This window comes from Lathyrus oleraceus, chromosome 7, assembly GCF_024323335.1.
Source record: "Lathyrus oleraceus cultivar Zhongwan6 chromosome 7, CAAS_Psat_ZW6_1.0, whole genome shotgun sequence".
Taxonomy (NCBI): domain Eukaryota; kingdom Viridiplantae; phylum Streptophyta; class Magnoliopsida; order Fabales; family Fabaceae; genus Lathyrus; species Lathyrus oleraceus.
The window spans coordinates 231,463,810-231,484,162 of record NC_066585.1 but is presented as its reverse complement, the minus strand read 5'-3'; the positions used below and the strand labels follow the sequence as shown (position 1 = coordinate 231,484,162).

Here is a 20,353-nt window from a genome sequence, read left to right as displayed (position 1 = left end):
GATTTCATTTGTGCCACTGCAGAAATTAATGGAGTATCAGTCAAATTAGTCCATACAATTTTTTGTCTATACTATAAAGAACGACAAAATGATTCATATGACATTGCAATGATGCCACATGCATTTAATGTCCGATTTTAGGCAACTTTTTCAAGAGGTTAACACAAATAAAAATGTAGTTAATTACATTTAGTAAATGTTTAATGCATTACTCTCTCTATTTTTTTTATTATACATAGTCATTTTAAATTATTGAAAAAATTAAAAGAAAAAATAATAATAAATACTTAAGAATGGAAATGAAAAAACATTACTCATTACTATATAACAACATACTTGATGTACATAATAAATTCAGATTTGATTACCACAATTTTTAAGTGTAGAAATTTATATCTCGAATACTTAAAAATTGCGATTAGCCGCCATTATTTAAATTATGCTAGCTATTTGAAAAATGATAGCAAAATTTAGTTTTAGTTGTTGAAATAACACATCACCATAAGTAGAAAATCATCCATTTAATTTTTAAACTATTACTTAGTTTTTAATTTAATTTTTAAATTATATAAATATAATAAATAATCTTTACAATATATCAAATCTATCAATTTAGTATTAAGTATTAAGATGTGATATAATAAGTTGATACATTTTTTATATTTCAAAATATAAATTTATGAATTATTTATTAATTATATACTTATTTATTAATTAATAATAAAGGGGTTTGTTCATAACACGTTTTTTTTACAAATTCCTAAACACATGTTTACAATCTCAAGACCATTTTTTTCCATTGTTTACTCTAGAAAAGTGCTTATTCATTCCTATACCCAAAAAAAGTAAAAAACCCTGCATAAGAATTAAGAAGGAGGAAGAAAAAAAAAATTGTCGTCACAATTGGCAGTACTACACCACAGTTGTGTATATGGTTAATCGAGTGAACTGAATTTGAAATTGGAATTGCAACGATGGAGTTCTCTGTTGAGGCGGTGGGAAGCATAGAGAACTGTTTCGTATCCCTCCCTTTACCTCTAATCCAAACTCTTCAATCCACATCTTCATCTTCACTCCCTCCAATTCTCGCTCTCGAGCTTCGTTCTTCTACTCACTCTCCTCACTCCTGGTTCGTCGCCTGGTCCGGAGCCACTTCCTCTTCTCCTTCATCCATACAAGTTTCTCAACAATTTTCCGATTGCGTTTCCTTGCCGATTCATTCTCCAGTTCAAGTTAAAGTCGCCTCTAACGTCCCTCACGCTTCTTCCGTCTCGATAGAGCCGGACACTGAGGATGATTGGGAAATTCTGGAACTTAATTCTGAACAAGCTGAAGCTCAAATTCTCAATCAGGTTTGGTATTCTTTTATTCCTTATGTCGAATTTGATTTTCGGAAAGTTATAACCAATTAGGGATAGTGAAAAATAATGAATGATTTGTTGCAGGTTAGGATTGTTCATGAAGGGATGAGGTTTCCTTTGCGTTTGAATGGTCACACTGTTATCACATTCCATGTTGCTTCTGTTTTCCCCAAGAATGCGGTGGGTAAGAATTATTATGCCTATCATTCATCTTCTTTTTAGTACTAGTATTTTTAATTGTTAGCACAATTATTGTTTATATCCATAATGCAAGACTGTCTAACATGTGAAACATTATCAGTACAACTCATGCCAGGAACTGAAGTTGATGTTGCTCCAAAGACACGCAAAAGAAATTCAGATTCGCCAGGAGATTCACATGTAGGTTCCAATAGTGAAGAGCATACTGCAAAGATGCTGCTTCGTTTACAGGAACCAAATGATTTATGCCGTACGAGTACTCATGTCAAAGGTGTTGAGCTTCATGTAGGGCTTACTCCGGTTGCTTTTGTTCATCCAGAAACAGCCAAGCGCTTCTCATTTAACATGCTTCAGTTGGTCTCCATAGTGCCAAGAGTATTATCCAAAGAGAATGTTAAAAATTCCAGAACCAAATCAAACATTATGAAAGCCAAAGGTAGTTCAGCTGTTAATCAAGTTGAGAATGGAGATACCGACAACAAGGAAAATCGACAAGCAATTGTTCATCTGTTGATTTCAGAATCTGTGGCTAAAGGACATGTAATGCTAGCTAAGTCTCTTCGCCTTTATTTGAGAGCTAGCCTGCATTCATGTACGTTAAGTTGTTCTAATAATCATCTTACTTGAATACAATATCTTAGAATCAATCACATGCATGGTCATAACTTCAACTGTGCAGTATATTAAGCCCAGCAAATTGTTATTAAATGTATTTGAAATTGGTTTTTGTGTTATCTGTTTCTTTAGTTAGAAAACTAGCAGCTCTTAATTCTTAATACTTCAGCACTACATCATACTAGTATCAGGCATGACTATCAAGGAATAAGCTATTTGTTTTTAACTTATATTTTGAAGTTTTCACGGCGTTAGTAGGAAATTGCAAGGCTTTATGGATTTTTTCTCTTGCTTCTGGTGGAATTTTAAGTTAAAAGTTATGCTGTATTTTCTTTGCGTTTTAATTTGAAAAAGCTTGCTTTACTTCTACGGCCTCTGAGTTATCATCTTTATATTTGTGAGCAGCATGTTAAACTTTACTGTTTTCTTTTCCTTTTAAATTTATGTTTCAGATGATTAATCTTTAACTATCCCTTCAATTTTGATATTGGATTTTAAAAGCGAATATTGCTTTTGTGATTGCACAGGGGTTTATTTGAAGGCATGTGATGTTATTTTGGAAAAAAACATTCCTTCCATTTCTCTTTCTCCTTGTCGATTCAAACTGTTAAGGCAGGAGAGCACTGTTGTGAAAGATGGTCTAGATGATTTTCACGGCCACAGGAATCACATTGATGGAAAATTGCATGGAAAAGCTACTTCAGGTGTCTTTTTGGATACCCTAAATTGGTCGATCCACAATGAAGTTGTTGCAGCTCTCTCTGATGAATCTAGTAACAAAGCAGACGAAGAGGTTGCAAACCAATCTCAGAATCAAAAGGGATTACAAAATCTTGTACGACTATGGTATATTGCCCAGCTTGAGGCAATTACTTCCATTACGGGGGTGGAAGTTAATTCATTGGTTATCGGTAGTAAAACTTTGCTTCATTTTGAATTAAGCTGTTACAAGATTGGGAGTGATGAGAAGCTTCAGCTGACTTCTTCAGAAAACATCGGCAAGACAGTTGAAATGTTATTTTTATTGACCTTTGGTGAAGAAGATCTGCATCATGGGAAACTTAATGCATATGAAGTTTCACTTGGTGGAAAACTCAATAACATCAACATTGAGGATCTGAAGCTTTTTGAAAGAGTGAAATTGGGTGATCCTGTTTCTCTTCGTTTTATGGAAGACAGAGCCTCCAAAGACCACATTAGTTCAAATGTATCTTTCCTTGGCTGGATGGAGAAAACTGCTTCTGATGTTATCAATAGTATGTTTCTTTTTTCAGTGATGTATCCATTATTTTTTAATTGGTTTGTTCTCGCTATATATATTATTTTAATAATAAAATTAAATGATATTCCCTTTATTGTACATTAACTTCTGAAGCATGTCTACTCCAAAAGTCATGTCGTATCCGCACCCAGTACTCGTGGATACTTTTCCTATTATATTGCATATTCTTTCCTTATTTTTACCATATAATCACATATCCTTGACTCGACTCCTATTATATAAATATCTTCTTCCTAACATAATTTTCTTGATTCTGTATATTTATTTTCTAATTATATTTTGATTTGTGTTGTCGTAAATTATGAAAGACGCTCTTACATATTTTTTTGTTAAATGTTATACTTATGAAAAATGTTTCCTTGTATATTTTTAACGTACCTTTACCGTAGTTTTTTCTAAAAATCCCATATCCTGCTCCCAGTACTGGTGCCCCATATTCATGCAAGATAGATATTAATACACTTTAGCAAATGAAAAGATTTCATACCAAGTGTCATTTTGTTATTATTAAAAAAAGTATCATTTTATTTTTTCAAAGCATTAGTTTTTATTTTCTTCCATGTACTTAAAATAACATTTGTTCTTTTTGTCTAATTCTTCACATTCTCCCATAATCTAGACTATATAATAACAGTGAGCTTGTGGCAAATGAAACACCACATTTGTTTATATTTATGCGTGGATTGTACAATGATATAGAGTGTATTGCAAGTTAAACACTGCTTGATTTCCATGTTTCCTAACTTAACAATGTCTTTCTAGTATGTCCTTGATAATGATGTGGGTCTTCCTTAGTTGTGTGAATACAATAAATGCCTTCTCTTCGCCTGTTTGAGGATGAAAAATGCATATTACTAATGTGGGTCTTCCTTAGTCTTGTGCATATTTAGACTATGTGTCAATCCGTGCTACCCGTTTTGTCTGGTTAACTTATTTGTAACTTAAAATTCCTTATTTTTGTTTGAATTGTTTTTGGCTGTTAGTATTCATGATCAACTCACTGATTTGTTAGAATTTATTTTGAGGTGAGCAGAATTCAGCTCTTTTCCTCCTTGATGCTGCTGCACATCAATTTGAATTCAATTTGCTCAAATATTTTTTCTCATAACAGTTGCAGCCCTTTTTCACCAGTATGCCTTCTAATGGTACTTAGTTTGACTTGCCTTTTTTGCTGACTGTAGGGATGTTGGTATTGTTATCTTCAGCATGTGGTTTGTGGTTTGGCTCATGCAACCTGCCACTTCCCGGACATGTTCTAATATATGGACCTCCGGTGAGTACCACTAAGTTTTATTACTATTAAGTTCAATGTATAGTTAACAGGGTTATTACCAGATTAGACCATGGAGTCCTTGGTTATACAGTATTTTTACTGTCACTTTTATGCTGCTGTTACCTCATTTTTTTCCCTGCAAAAATATATGAAAGAATTTTCAGACAAGTATGAGGATGGCTTACTGACAAATATTGGGTGCCAGGTTGGGGAGGTGGGTGAAGGTTATGCAAACATTTTTTAGCAATACTAAATCATAGCAATTTTTTATAACCGGATAAAAAACGGCTATTAGAAGCTGAACATGAAATTGGTTGGAAATAAAGTGATTCTTGTAAAATAGCCTACGACATTAGCAAAGCAAAGAAACAAGTAAAAGAAGTTACACCTGAAAGAAGCATATCAATTATGTTCTTTTATCACGGGTAACCGGTTATTGATGGGTATTTTTGGTGAAAGTTCTATCTGCATCCCTAAATGTACATATATGTATTTTTTAAAGATCACTTAACTGGTGGGGTAATAATTCTGAAATAGTGTTGTGTTAGTTGTTAATAAATGTGGTTGGGCATAACTCAACTCTACAAAACTGGCTTGTAGGGTGAGGATTGCCCCCACTTATAAGGACATGTTCAGACCATATATTATCCGATGTGCGGTTCTTAACAGACCCCTCATGCCCAGGACCGGACATCTGGAGCGTGGAAATAAATGGTGGGTGACCCAATAGCAGAAACATGATAGCAGATGACCCACTGGATCTTAAATGAGGCTCTTGATACCATGTTAAAAAATGTGGTTGAGTCTAACTCAACCCTACAAAACCGGCTTGTAGGGCAATGATTTCCCCCCACTTATAAGAACATGTTTAGGCCATATATTATCCCGATGTGAGATTCTTAACATTAGTAACTACTTACTTGATCAACAACAAAACTGGAAAATGTGTTTTAAGAATTTTTCTTTTTCTAATTCTACCTTTGATAACTTTTGAGAAAAGCAAGCCCAACCCAAAGCTTCTAAATTGGTTAATGAAGTTATTTTGTTGTTGCTTCACACTCCTTGTCACATCAGAGTACAAAATTGGCCGATGTGCTGGTCTTTGGGCCCGGGATCTAGCTTTTTAAACTCAGAGTCAACAGTATGCTTAGTGATGCATTCTTAATTACCTTCAGGTTTCTAATCTGGACAAAAACAAAAAAGATTTCTAACCTGATGACTGAATTGTCAATAATTTGACATTTGATTAATTTTCCAGGGCTCTGGGAAAACTATACTAGCAATGAATGTGGCAAAATCCCTTGAGAATCGTGAAGACATCTTAGCGCACATGTATTAATCTTAATTCTAATTGATCATACTATTCTGATTCCTTTCCTAATCTTCCATGTATACAATTATTCCTGTTCAGATTTTGAAAATATCATTGTTCAATACTATGCAGAATTAGTGTTTCCTGCTCAAAACTTGCTTTGGAGAAGGTCCCAATTATTCGCCAAGAACTTGCAAACCATATAACTGAAGCTATAAACCATGCACCTTCTGTTGTCATCTTTGATGATCTTGACAGTATAATTTCTACCCCTGATTCCGAAGGATCTCAGCCATCAATGTCTGTTGCTGGACTCACAGATTTTCTTGCTGACATTATGGATGAATATGGGGTAAGAAGCATACTTTGGTGTTATGTACTCCATGACTTATCTTAAATGTTATACATGCTGTTGCTCGTTGTAACAAATGCATACTGAAATATTGATGGGAATTTTGGCTGTGTTGTGAATTGTTGGGCTTGTGGTTGATATCCAGCCTTTGAAGTCATTAACCATCTAGTGAGCTCCATCAACCACAATTTTGTACATTGTTAACCAAGTTGTCCATTAACAAAGCTTTGTGGATGGTTAATAAGTTACCCAATCTTGGTGTACCCATTGGCCAAACTCAATAAGTCATTATCCACGATTTTGAATGTTATTAACCACGTCTCATAGGTGTCGAATTTTCAGGTTCACAAACATCTTACATAGAAATAATAATGCTCTGTCTATTTGCTAACGAATAATTTGATCTCATACGAAGAAATTTTCAAAAGGTTAAATATACAGGATCTTCATTTTGATACCCAATCATTATGGTATATATTTTTCTCCCATTATGAGCCTGAGTGGAAAACTGTACAGGAGAAGAGGCGGAAATCATGTGGATTTGGACCAATAGCTTTCATAGCAACCATACAGTCCCTAGAGAATATGCCACAATCTTTGAGCTCTTCAGGTTTGCTACTTCTGCTTGTAAAATCGTTGCAATGACCATATACATTTAATTTATCATGTTTTGGATACTAATTTCATTATTCTATTGCTATCAGGACGATTTGACTTTCACATTAAGCTGCCTGCTCCTGCAGCTTCTGAGCGAAAGGCCATGTTGAAGCATATAATACAAAGGCGGCACTTGCAATGTAATGATGACATCCTACTTGATGTGGCTGTAAAATGTGATGGTTATGATGGCTATGATCTGGTATTCCACTTCTTTTAGGTTTATTGTTTAGGAAGTTGTGACACATTAGGCTTTACTGATCTTAAAATTACTGTTGTCAGCTTGGCTGATATATGTTACCTTATGGTTCCTTTTGTCATGAGTCCCTGTGAAGAGAAGTTTAGAGAGAGCAGAAAAGCAGGACAGTTTGTGTGATAGACTTTTCCAGTGTAGACATTTTGCTTTATATCTCGAATGAATTGCAGTTGTGTGATAGACTCTTAAATGGCGTATTTATTCATGTAAAACATAGCTTGTAAAACACCATTTTTGAAGTACCCATGAATTCATTTGCATTTTATTAACAAGCACTTCCTTTGGCAGATATTTGTTTAGTCATTTGAATATTTTTAACAATTGAACTGTCCATAACTATGTCTTGGCTCCCTGTATACCAATATTAAAAAAATTCACTGTTCCAGGAAATATTAGTTGACAGAACTGTCCATGCTGCTGTTCGCCGTTTTCTGCCATCTAATGCCATTTATGAGCACGAGGGTCCTGCTTTAGTACAGGAGGATTTCTCTTTGGCAATGCATGATTTTCTCCCGGTTTCAATGCGTGACATCACAAAGTCCGTTTCTGATGATGGCCGTTCTGGATGGGACGATGTTGGTGGTCTTGTTGATATTCGAAATGCTATTAAAGAGGTCTGAATTCATTAAATATTTCATTGCATTGTTCTCTCAGGTCATTTTATGTTTCCCAATTTCTTCTTGTTGATATTTGTAAATATATAGTGTAAAGAATATTTGTATATAGAATAGTCCCACATCGACTATATCATGTAATTAGTTATAATCTCTCTCTCTATATAATAAAGTCTCAGTAATGCTTTTCAAAACACACTGATTAACCTAAATGTCTCTTAGTCTCTCCTAATTCAATATGGTATCTACTAAGAGACAACTTTTTGCTGTTTTATTGGGTGATCCACTGTCTTCCGGTGAGATTATTTTTTGCAAATTGTGTTATCACTCCGGTTTGCTTCTCACTTCTCAAAATTCTTTGGTAAAACCACCTTGCCGCCCGATCCGGCCGTTTTTCCCGGCCGTCCCACTCGACTCCCTCCATCGGTCACAGATCCGGTCTCTGTTTTTCATTTCGACTCTCGGAAATTTGAGCTCCAGTTCAAACAACCTCGATTTTGTTTCTTTAAACTATGGGAGATGCTGATTTCGTCTTGTTTACTAAAGTTCCGCTTATCCAATGTGAAAAACTATCCGGATCAGCTAACTACAACATATGGGCTCATGCCGTCGATATGTGGTTTCATGGTCAGGGATATGAATATCACCTAACCACAAAATTGGTTGATGTTGCCGTGGCAAAACTCGCTAAATGGAAGAAAACTGATGCCTCTTTGTGTACTGTGTTATGGTTTTCCATCGCACCTAACCTCCAAGCGCAGTATCAAGCCTTCTCCACTTGCAATGAGGTATGTGAAAAGGTTAAGAAAGTCTTCTCCAACGACGTTCATTGTGTCATCCTCAAACTCGCTTGATGCTTTGAAAGCGAGTTACGCAACCCTCATGCCTTAGCAAAAGATGCCACAGTTTATTCCGAACAACAGAGTAAATTTTTCATGGTCATGGCACTTAAAGGACTACCACCAGAATCGAGTCCGTTCGTAACCAGATTTTATCAGGTACTACTGTTTCTAATTATGATGCAGTTAGTGAATAGCTGTTGCGCTTGGCTACACCTCATGCATTTGGTCTGGTTTCCCCTCCATCTATTGTTGCTCTGTCACCAGGTGACACTGCTGCCCTTGCATCTCTTGGCAACAATCGTAATTGCCTTCGAGGAGGGTCATCCAACTCCAAACCTCGTCCCAAGTGTGACCATTGTAACCGGCTTGGACATACTATCGATCGTTGCTGGAAGTTACATGGCAGACCTCCACGCCAGGTAAATGCAGCTCAAATTGATAACCCTGACACTATGCAAACTTCACCTTCTCTTCAGAGCCATACGCCAAACTACGAGGATTTTCTCATGTGGTGTCAGACTAATCAGACCTCTGGTTCTACGACTTCGGTTGCACACACTGGTAATTCATCTGTTTGCTTCTCTCAATCATCTCCTCTTGGTCCTTGGGTCCTCGATTCTGGTGCGTTTGATCATGTTACTGGTAATAAAGGTCTTTTCTCTTCCCTCTCTACCTCTGATTTCTTACCGAGTATAACTACCGCAAATGGTTCTCAAACCCGATCCCAAGGGATTGATTCTGTTCAAATTCTACCATCTCTCTTTCTGTGACTTTTGTCCTATATGTACCTAATTGCCCATTTAATTTACTGTCCGTCAGTCGTTTAACTCGTTCCCCTAATTGTTCTATCACCTTTACTAATAGTAATGTTACTCTGCAGGCTCGGAGTTCGGGACAGACGATTGGCGTCAGATGTGAGTCTCAAGGTCTCTATTACTTCTCCATGTCATCTATTACATGCTCCACCACAGATTCTCCACTCATTATACATGCGCAGTTAGGTCATCCAGGTCTTCCCAAGCTACAATAGTTGGTGTTTAGTCTATCTAAATTATCCACTTTACATTATGAGTCTTGTTAGTTAGGGAAACATACTCGTAGTCACTTCCCGATCGAGTCAATAAACGGGTTGCGCCCCCTTTTGTTTTAGTTCACTCCGATGTTTGGGGTCCCTCACGTACCGTGTCTACTTTTGAGTCTAGATATTTTGTAACTTTTATTGATGATTTTTCACGCACATGGCTATTTTTAATGAAGAACAGGTCTGGATTGTTTTCTATTTTTGAACAATTTTATCGAGAAATAAGAACCTAATTTGGTTTGTCTATTCGTACCTTAAGAAGTGATAATGCACGTGAATATTTATCCCAACAATTTTAAAATTTTATGTCATCCAATGGTATTCTGCACCCAACATCTTGCCCTCATACACCCCAACAAAACGGGGTAGCCGAACGCAAAAATCGGCATCTTGTAGAAACCACTCGGACCCTACTTCTCCATGCTAATGTTCCTCTCCGGTTTTGGGGGGATGCGGTGCTCACGGCATGTTACCTCATAAATCGCATGCCCTCATCTGTCCTTAATAATAAAATCCCTCATTCAATCCTGTTTTCAAACTCTCGTCTCCATCTAATTCCTCCTCGAGTATTCGGGTCTACGTGTTTTGTACACAATCTCTCCCCTGGTCTTGATAAACTAGCAGCTCGATCACTAAAGTGTGTCTTTCTTGGTTATCATCGTTCCCAAAAGGGTTATCGTTGCTATTCTCATACTCTACAACGATACCTCGTATCGGCCGATGTTACCTTCTTCGAGTCTGTTCCATATTTCGAGTCCAGCCAAGTATCTCTGGAACCTCTACAAGAAAGCACTCCCACACCTTTTCCGATAGTTATTAATGTCCCGCCTACCATTATTCCCCATCAGTCTATGGTTCCTGGTCCCCCCACTTCTCGACCACTTCAAACATATCAGCGTCGTCACCCAGCGCCTGTCGTCTCTGTCCTTGAGGTCATTGCAGGCTCTCCTTCGACGCCTCCGCCATCACCGGATCCGATCCTGCAACCTGAGTCCGATCTTCCGATTGCCCTTCGAAAAGGTATACGTCAAATACGAAATCCTTCTCCACATTATATTGATTTATGTTATCATCGTCTTTCCCCTTTGCAGTATATGTGTTTGTCTTTGTCTTCTGTTTCTATTCCTAAAACTCTAGGTGAAGCATTATCTCACCCTGAGTGGAGGCAAGCAATGATTGATGAAATGTGTGCTCTTCAAAGCAGTAGTACCTGGGAACTGGTTCCTCTATCCCCTGGAAAATCTTTAGTAGGTTGCCGTTGGCTTTATACAGTGAAGGTTGGTCCAGATGGTAAGATTGATTTATTTAAAGCTCGCTTGGTAGCCAAATGATACACTTAGATTTTTGGATTGGATTATAGTGATACCTTCTCGCCTGTAGCCAAGATGGCATATGTTAGACTTCTTCTAGCCATTGCAGCCATTCGACATTGGCCTTTTCATCAACTTGACATCAAAAATGTTTTTTTACATGGTGATCTTGAAGAGGAAGTATATATTGGTGTGTAGGTTAGGGGGAGTCATTGAATATGGTGTGTAGGTTACACAGGTCTCTTTATGGTCTTAAGCAGTCTCCGAGAGCTTGGTTCGGCAGATTTAGCGCTATAGTACAACAATTTGATATGGTCCGTAGTGAAGCTGACCATTCTGCTTTTTATCGTCACTCAGCCCAAGGGTGTATTTATCTTATTATGTACGTAGATGATATTGTCATAACTGGTAGTGATCAGCAGGGTATACTCCAGTTAAAACAACATCTCTCGAATCAATTTCAGACAAAAGATCTTGGTAAACTCCGCTATTTCTTGGGTATTGAGGTAGCCCAATCTAAAGACGATTTGATGATTTCTCAGCAGAAATATGCTATGGATATTTTGGAAGAAACGTGTTTGTTGAATGCTAAACCAACCGATACTGCTATGGATCCAAGTGTCAAACTACTATCCAATCAGGGGGAGCCTCTATCTGACTCAGGAAGGTATAAGAGATTGGTTGGAAAGTTGAATTATCTCATAGTCACTCGTCCAGACATTTCTTTTGTTGTTAGTGTGGTAAGTTAGTTCTTAAATTCCCATTGTCAGGAACAAATGGATGCTGTTATCCGGATTCTGAGATACATCAAATGTGCTCTAGGAAAAGGTCTAGTGTATGAAGATAAAGGACATACTCAGATAATTGGATACTTTGATGTTGATTGGGTAGGGTCACCTTTGGGTATTGTGTACTTGTTGGAGGAAACCTTATATTTTGGAAAAGTAAGAAACAAAACATAGTTGCAAGATCAAGCACCGAGGCAGAGTATAGGACCATGGCAAAGACAACATGTGAACTTATTTGGTTAAAACAGTTGCTCAAGGAACTTCAAATTGAAGAAGCAAGATCAATGACACTTATTTATGATAATCAAGCTGCATTGCACATTGCTTCAAATCCAGTCTTCCATGAGAGGACCAAACATATTGAGATAGACTGTCACTTTGTTAGAGAGAAGATCAAGTCAGGTGACATTGTCACAAGCTTTGTCAACTCTAATAATCAATTGACAGACGTGTTTACAAAATCTCTGCGAAGCCCCAAAATTAGTTATATATGTAACAAGTTTGGTGCATTTGATTTATATGCTCAAGCTTGAGGGGGAGTGTTGATATTTGTAAATATATAGTGTTAAGCATATTTGTATATGGAATAGTCCCACATCGACTATATCATGTAATTAGTTGTAATCTCTCTATATATAATAAAGTCTACGCAGTGCTTTTCAAAACACATTGTTTAACCTAAATGTCTCTTAGTCTCTCCTAATTCAATACTTCTTTTGGATTTGAAGTTATAACATTGTTTGTAAGATTAAGAGCACTTATAAATGCATAAGCTAGGTGGAAGCCACGATGCCACGATGACTTTATATATAGCAAGGCTCTTCGCCATGATGTGTGTATATCAAGTGTGATACATGCTAAGAATCAATTCACACCTGTTCTTACTTGGACAATAATGTAGTTCTTGTTGGTTTTTTGTTTGCATGGTTACTCTATGCTCATATATTTTTCCTTATTTTATTAAATTGTTTTCAGATGATAGAATTGCCATCAAAGTTTCCAAAAACTTTTGCACAAGCACCATTAAGGTTGCGGTCAAATATCCTTTTGTATGGTCCTCCTGGTTGTGGCAAAACTCACATAGTCGGTGCTGCTGCGGCTGCTTCTTCACTTCGATTCATATCAGTGAAAGGTCCAGAACTGTTGAACAAATATATTGGTGCTTCAGAACAAGCTGTAAGAAACCGATAATACTTTTGTAGGGTATTGATGTTTTTCTAATTTATGCATATCTTTCTTAATCCACATATATTTTCTGCAAAATATATTTTTGAAGGTTATTTTGTCTCATTTGACTCAACTAGCTATTTTGTACTGTGAAGTGAACTAAATCGTCTCTAATCTATTTTTGCTTACGTAGGCTTTTTCTATTTGTTTTGGTGATACAATATTTAGTAATTTTTAATTTTGAAGTTAGTGATTTTGCTTTGAATGCTGATTTCAGGTTAGAGATATATTCTCCAAAGCAGCTGCTGCAGCACCGTGCCTACTTTTTTTTGATGAATTTGATTCTATTGCTCCTAAGAGAGGGCACGACAATACTGGAGTAACTGATCGTGTTGTCAATCAAGTCAGTATATATTTGTCCCTTTTTATTTTACACTTTTTTATTTTACACTTTGTAGATTACAATCTGACCTCGATATATTCAATTTTCACAGTTTTTGACAGAGTTAGACGGTGTTGAGATTTTAGCTGGTGTTTTTGTGTTTGCTGCAACCAGGTTAGTTTCCAAGCATATATTAATTTATCAAAAATAAAATAATAAAATTGAAGTGAAGGGTCAGAAATGAAGGATTAAACGCTGAAAGGATTAAACATTAAAAATAAGGCCCCGTTAAATTGATGAAAACATTTTTTTACTTTCATTTCTAAAAATCTGTTAAATTTACTCGCTAAAAAGGAGATACCTGACTTTAGAAGTGAACAATTGTGTGTATTTTTTAAAACAATGAAAACAACAAAAGAATGTTTTCATTATTTAAAAAAATACATCATCTCTAACTAACATTTCATCTTCTGTGCATCACAATGATTTGTTTAAAATCTCACATCTTCTCATTAGCAAGTTAAAATGAACACATATTTTAGAAGATGGAAAAAATGTTTTCAAACAGTTTCAACCTGGATTTGCTTCTACCCTACACTTAGTTTGGAATAGACAGTTAGAATTTTCTCATTCAAGCTTTAATTATGACTGAATCTACTGCAGTTTGGGGGGTTTTGTCGGGTGCATAGTTGAATAAGAAAAAGGGCCAGTCCATCTTATTTGATCGATAAACACGTTAAATTTAACACTGCTACCCAAAATTAATCCGTGTACTACTTAATTAAACATAACCAAGTAAACTCATGTTTAAAATGTGCTAGAATTTAAGTTGGGTCTGACTCAACTCTTACAAAAGGCTTGTAAAATGAAGACTACTACCCCAGTTATAAACTTATGTTCAGACCTTATCTCATACAATGTGGGACTCTAATTAACACACCCTCTCACACCAAGAACTGGACTTCTAGAGCGTGATCTGATATCAGTGACCTGATAGTAGGTAGTCCAATGGATCTTGGAAACATTTGGATACCATGTTAGAGTTTAGGTTGGCCTTTACTCAATCCTTACAAAACCAGTTTGTAAGGCGAAGACTACTCCCACTTATATACTTATTTCATACCTTATCTTATAAAATGTGGGACTCTTAACATAATGTTGTTTAACTCTTATCCATTTAGTATTCGCATTTAAGATCTTTTTATTAATGATGCTAAACAATTCAAAAAATTACAATTCCAAATTGGTAATTCAATTTTTTTTTTACTCTGAAACCTATAAGTTTTTCAATGGGTTTGACTTTCCTATCCAAAAGATTTAAACCATATTCTATTTATAGTGCCGGTTTTATTTTCTCGAAACCTGGAGGATGAAGATCTTTTGCTTTATGTAGAATAGAGTAGGAGCAATAAAAAATTAGCTGTCTTTATTAGAGATAGATTAGGCTAGGCTGTTATAATTGATAGCTGTCAGTATTTGTATAGCTTGTAACCTGCTATTGCAGGTTACCTGATTGTAACTATAAATGCAATCCGTTGTATATTGAGTTTATTCAATGAAGTGTATCAAAAGTTAGTTACAAACTGAATCAATGGAAATGCAAGCATAGCTTTCTAACAGTCTTATGTCAGGCTCTATTCTGTTATATGTCTCTCGGAAAATAATCTCTTTGTCTTGATTCAACCATAAATCTTGTTAACCTTTTATAGAAATCCATCAAAAGCATCCATTTGATAGAAGTTTTTCCTTAACATGTTGGAGCTATGTTTTCTTTAAAGGCAAATGAAAAATTCAGGTCTAGATTGACTCCGCATTTCAAATCTTAGAATCATAGGTGCTCATTGTTCTAAGCTAAATCAGCCCATTAATTGCACACTACTACAAAAATGTCATGGCTGTGATAAGTTTGCGATTGACTAGATGCTTGTTTGTTCTTTCTATTTTTGACATACAGTAAAAAAAACAAATGGGAAATAAATATTAATTTTCTTGCAATTTTGATGTTTGCTTCTCATGTCAAGCAGTAGACCCGACTTACTGGATGCGGCACTCTTGAGACCGGGTAGGTTAGATCGTCTTCTATTTTGTGACTTTCCATCATGGCATGAGAGATTGGAAATTCTTACAGTACTTTCTAAAAAGGTACGTTTTTGGATAGAACTGTTTTACATATTTATATATCTTGTACTGGAATCATGGCACCAGACATTGTAAAGTAATAGAAATCAGAGACATATTTATGTGAGTCCGCGTGTCTCAACTATACAACATAGGTTCTTTATATAGGCTTAAAAACAATTAATAGAATAATTACAAAATATTCTATCCTTATTTACACAACATGATATGATGCAATATGCTACCTATTATATGCAGTAAATACATGGATCCTAATCTTATTTTCAATAGACATGTTAGCAATGCAAGATCTTTAGAATCTTTAAATTTGAAATGAAAGCAATATAGATAGAATTAAAAAAATAGAAGTGTATTATTGAGAACTCAGCAGAAAATGGAGGATAGCATTCTCCACTTCAAGAGTTTCCTTACAATAAGTATTACTCCTTTTGCTCTCAACCTATCAAATGCAATAAGTTCTTGGAGTTAATAGAGAAAAGGGTTGAGGGGAGGGTTTTGGGAAAGAACCAAGAACGGACTGATGATATTTAGGATGAGTATATAAGGAGAACGAGTATAGCCGTAGGGATCATGGAGGGGCTATAAACCAAAGGGTAAGATTCTTGGTGGTGGGATAGTGATGTGCAACAAAACATTAAAGCTAAAAGTGTGTTAGAAAACACGATCATCATGTAAAGTTTAATAAAATTGAAATAATTATGAAGCGGCGAAGTAGAGCTCTGAGAAAACAGATAGCAAAGCTAAAGCAAGCGCGTGTGACAGTTTATACTAGCCCTCAGGCACTAAAGATGGAGAGAGAGCTGTCGATAATCTACTAAAAGTAGGGAAAGAAAAACAAAAGACTTGAAGATGCATTAAAAACGATGAAGGAAAAGTGTTGGTTAGGGAAAGGGAGGCTCAATATTACTATCACTACCAAAGAGTTTGAGGTAAAAATGCTGGGTGTGGATTCCTAAGGCCCATCAAGGCCAAACCGTTAAGGGAGAGCTGTATTGTTATTATTAGCCGTATCATTGGGATATTTGATCAAACATAATAGTATTAAGTGATCTATCTGTAGATACAGTACATGAGAGAACATAATGAAGTTTGATCCATGTAATTAATCCCATCTTGTGGAAAAAAGGCTTTGGCGGTGGTGATTGCTCTTAAATGGAGGAATTAATAGCATAAAGAAGGGATCTATTCAAACTTGATATGATTCAGTAAAACATAAGAGAACATAATGAAGTTTGATCCACGTAATTGATCCCATCTTGTGGGAAAAAGGTGTTGGCAGTGGTGGTTGTTCTTAAATGGAGGAATTAATAGCATAAAGAAGGGATCTATTCAAACATGATATGGTTCAGTAAAACATAAGAGAACATAATGAAGTTTGATCCATGTAATTGATCCCATCTTGTGGGAAAAAGGCTTTGGCAGTGGTGGTTGTTCTTAAATGGAGGAATTAATAGAGCATAAAGAAGTGATCTATTCAAACCTGATATTTTTCAGTAAAACATAGTATGTAATTTTACTGAAGCACCACTTGGTATTTCATATTTAGTTTAAACAAGACCATTGTTTTTAAGATAAAAAATTACTAGATCACCATTATTAATTGATCAAAGAGCTTTAGTTTAAATGATTGTGAAAGCAACTTTTCCAAATGAATGATGAGGACATTGTAACTGTTCAGGTTTTATTATATGTTTGTCAGTTGGGTGTCACTTTTAATGGTAACATTGACAACTATATCTATCAAATTGATGCAGTTACCAATGGCCGGTGATATTGATTTGGCTACAGTAGCTAATGTGACTGAAGGATTCAGTGGAGCTGATCTCCAAGCTCTCCTCTCAGATGCACAACTTGCTGCAGTTCATGATATTCTTGACAATATCAATACGTCTAGATCAGAGAAAACTCCAGTTATTACTGATGCTCTTCTAAAGCTCACTGCATCTAATGCCAGACCGTCTGTTTCAGAGGAAGAGAAAAGACGACTCTACAGTATTTATCGCCAGTTCCTGGATTCCAAGAGATCTGTTGCTGCCCAGGTTTTTCACTCTCCCTCTGTCATTTCTTCCCTCAGTCTCTGTATTTTCTGTCAGGTCTTCATGTTGAAGTTGGGTTCATAGTCTTTATGCTGTTGAAGTTGGAGGTTTTATTGTTAGAAGCACATTAAGAAAGAGACAGTTCAACGTATATGGATCTAGGGACAAATTCCCAACTCAACTTCAACTTACTTTTATATAATTCTTAAAATAAGAGGATGCTACACCAGCTCGTTTAATTGAGTTTCGAAGTATTCAGTTTCTGACACAACTGTGTGTAAACCTTGTTTGGTGGATACTGGGTACTTGTCCATGAATAGGGGTGTTCAAAACCAAACCAACCCAATAGAAAACCGCAAACCAAACCAAACCAAACCAAAACCGCAAAAAACCGCATTTGGTTCGGATCCGTTTGGGCCATTCTCTAACAAAACCGCACGGTTTGGTTTGGTTTGCGGTTTGTATTTTTCAAACCGAACTAAACCAAACCAAACCGCATTATGTTACAACTCAAATTTCAATTATCCCACATCCAATCCAAAACTCAAACTTAGTATACCTTAACCTTACAATTAAAAACGATTTTCTCTTCCTCACACTTAGGATTTCAATTTCAACCTTCTTAAATCTCTCCCGGTAGTATCACACATTCTTCTCATCTTCTTTACCATGTACGTTTCTCTTTTTCTACTCTAATATTTCATCTCTTATGTTCTTTCTTTTTTTATCTTTTATGTTACTATTTTCTCTTCCAATTACGTTTTTATCGCACATTTCTTCTCAATCCCGTATCTCATATGTTCTTTTTTTCATCTTCTCTAATCTCTCTTCTCATATGTTTTTTTATGTTTTATTATAATTTCTTTGATATTATTTTATTCTACTATTATATATATGTTTTTTATTCCATTTTTGTCTAATCTAATTTTGTGCATATTGAATGCGGAGTTTTTGTCTAAATATGATAAGTTTTTATGTTATTTAGTAATGTATGAATGACTAAATACAAAGTTACGTTGTTCTCTATAGGTGTATGTATGACTCAATAAAAATATTGTAAAAAACCGAACCAACCGAACCAATCCAAACCGCAGTGGTTTGGTTTGGTTTGGTTTGGTTTTATTTTTAAAAGTCAACCGAACCAAACCGAACCGCATGCTTTTTTCTCTTGCGGTTCGGATGATTTTTATCGTCAAAACCGCCCAAACCGCACCGCGAACACCCCTATCCATGAACTTTTCGGTGCATCAATTAGAACACACCAGCTCATTTAATTGACAACTCTAGCAAACCTTCAGTTAATATTTCAAAGGGAAAATTCATGCATGTTAAAAATGTGTCTAAACATGTTAAAACCCACATACATTTTGAAATCACTAAAATCTGTCTCAAATTATCTTCAGTGACTGAGAAATGGTGATGTAACTTCAACTGTAAGTATAGATGTAATCCCATATTTTCGATTATGGGGTAATTGCATTATTTCCCCAACTTAAGTGGGTAAATCATAATTATATAATTAGATAGTATTTCATGTTTTTCTTTGGTCATTCATTACCTTGACTAGAAAAAGAAAATTTTGTCCATCACTGTGCTTTAGCTATGTTTTTTTTTTGTTGCAATGGCGCAGTCAAGGGATGCAAAAGGCAAGAGAGCAACTCTAGCGTGACAATTCGAGTAATATAGTGAATTTGCTGCTGTGGTGGAAGCTGCGATTTGGTATTCTTTTTGAAGATGCCATTTTAGTTTATTTATACCTTATTATAGTAAATTTGTACAGTAGTTAGATTGATGTTCAATTCATTACTTGTAAAACGCGAATTCTCAGGCAACGTATAAATTATAATGCTTGTGTGGTAGCGATGGCTGCATTAAAATTTAGGTAGAAAATTGAGATAGGAGGAGGTTGTGTATTGAGAGGAAATCATCTATTGGTAATTCAATGCAGGATGTACTAGCCATCTTCTGGCATAGACAAATTACTCTTAATTATAAGATTTTTTTGGAACACTCCTTACTTCTCATTACTATATGATATTTAGCAGCTTTCTAGATATATTTAATATTATTATTTTTAAATATATCTTTTTTTACTATCAATTATCTTGAATATGAAAAGTCGGCATTGAATGTTTATATACAAAAGGTAATTTGTAATAGTCATACACAATTTGAATGTTTATATACAAAAGGTAATTTGTAATAGTCACACACAATTTCGACCTATTAATTTCATTATCCATTTTAGTTATATTTATAAAAATGTTAAATGATATTATAAATTTGGACTGAGGAATTAGTCATCTTGGTTACTTAGTTACTTGCCAAGTTGGTCTGTACCACATATTTTTACTTGGAAACATGTAATGGAAAGTTTAGGGAATTGCTTCACCCACCAAGTGGTGGAGAAACACCTTAATGAAATTTGAAAATGCCAGGAAATGCATTTCTGGATTAACTATATGTGAACACACATAATTTATGATTTGAAGATGGATTTTCATGATAATTCTATGTGCACCCATGTCTTAAAATAATTTAGAGATGTATTTTCGTATCAAATTACGGATATGCATTTCTATATTTAACTCACATTAAATTTTGACTTTATTTTTATCACCGTATATTAGAACTATATTGTGATGATAATTTTTAAAAAAATTATATCATACACTTAATCACAAA

The 20,353-nt window shown here is 35.4% G+C and overlaps 1 protein-coding gene across 2 annotated transcripts; it reads left to right on the top strand.

The window, feature by feature from the left end:
• The first annotated feature begins 777 nt into the window (after positions 1-777).
• On the top strand, positions 778-19,678 carry LOC127100644 (peroxisome biogenesis protein 1). Of its 2 annotated transcripts, none has more exons than XM_051037888.1 (16): positions 778-1,352; positions 1,446-1,545; positions 1,663-2,154; positions 2,705-3,433; positions 4,641-4,732; positions 5,991-6,064; positions 6,177-6,396; positions 6,913-7,006; positions 7,101-7,255; positions 7,696-7,923; positions 12,920-13,120; positions 13,389-13,514; positions 13,606-13,667; positions 15,518-15,635; positions 17,387-17,671; positions 19,299-19,678. In XM_051037888.1, exons 1-16 carry the CDS (start codon positions 975-977, stop codon positions 19,335-19,337), a joined length of 3,393 nt encoding a protein of 1,130 aa, XP_050893845.1. In that variant the 5' UTR covers positions 778-974; the 3' UTR covers positions 19,338-19,678. The 2 variants fall into 2 exon arrangements, with proteins under 2 accessions (XP_050893845.1, XP_050893846.1); XM_051037889.1 differs by having other exon boundaries at positions 1,241-1,352; positions 1,446-1,541.
• Positions 19,679-20,353: the final 675 nt, after the last annotated feature.

What these genes read in the sequence shown, in the direction of transcription:
- LOC127100644 (XM_051037888.1), top strand. Translation starts at nt 975, where the DNA reads ATGGAGTTCTCTGTTGAGGCGGTGGGAAGCATAGAGAACTGTTTCGTA. An exon ending in AAGCTCAAATTCTCAATCAG is followed by an intron (nt 1,353 to 1,445) that starts GTTTGGTATTCT and finishes GATTTGTTGCAG; the next exon opens with GTTAGGATTGTTCATGAAGG. An exon ending in CTGATCGTGTTGTCAATCAA is followed by an intron (nt 13,515 to 13,605) that starts GTCAGTATATAT and finishes CAATTTTCACAG; the next exon opens with TTTTTGACAGAGTTAGACGG.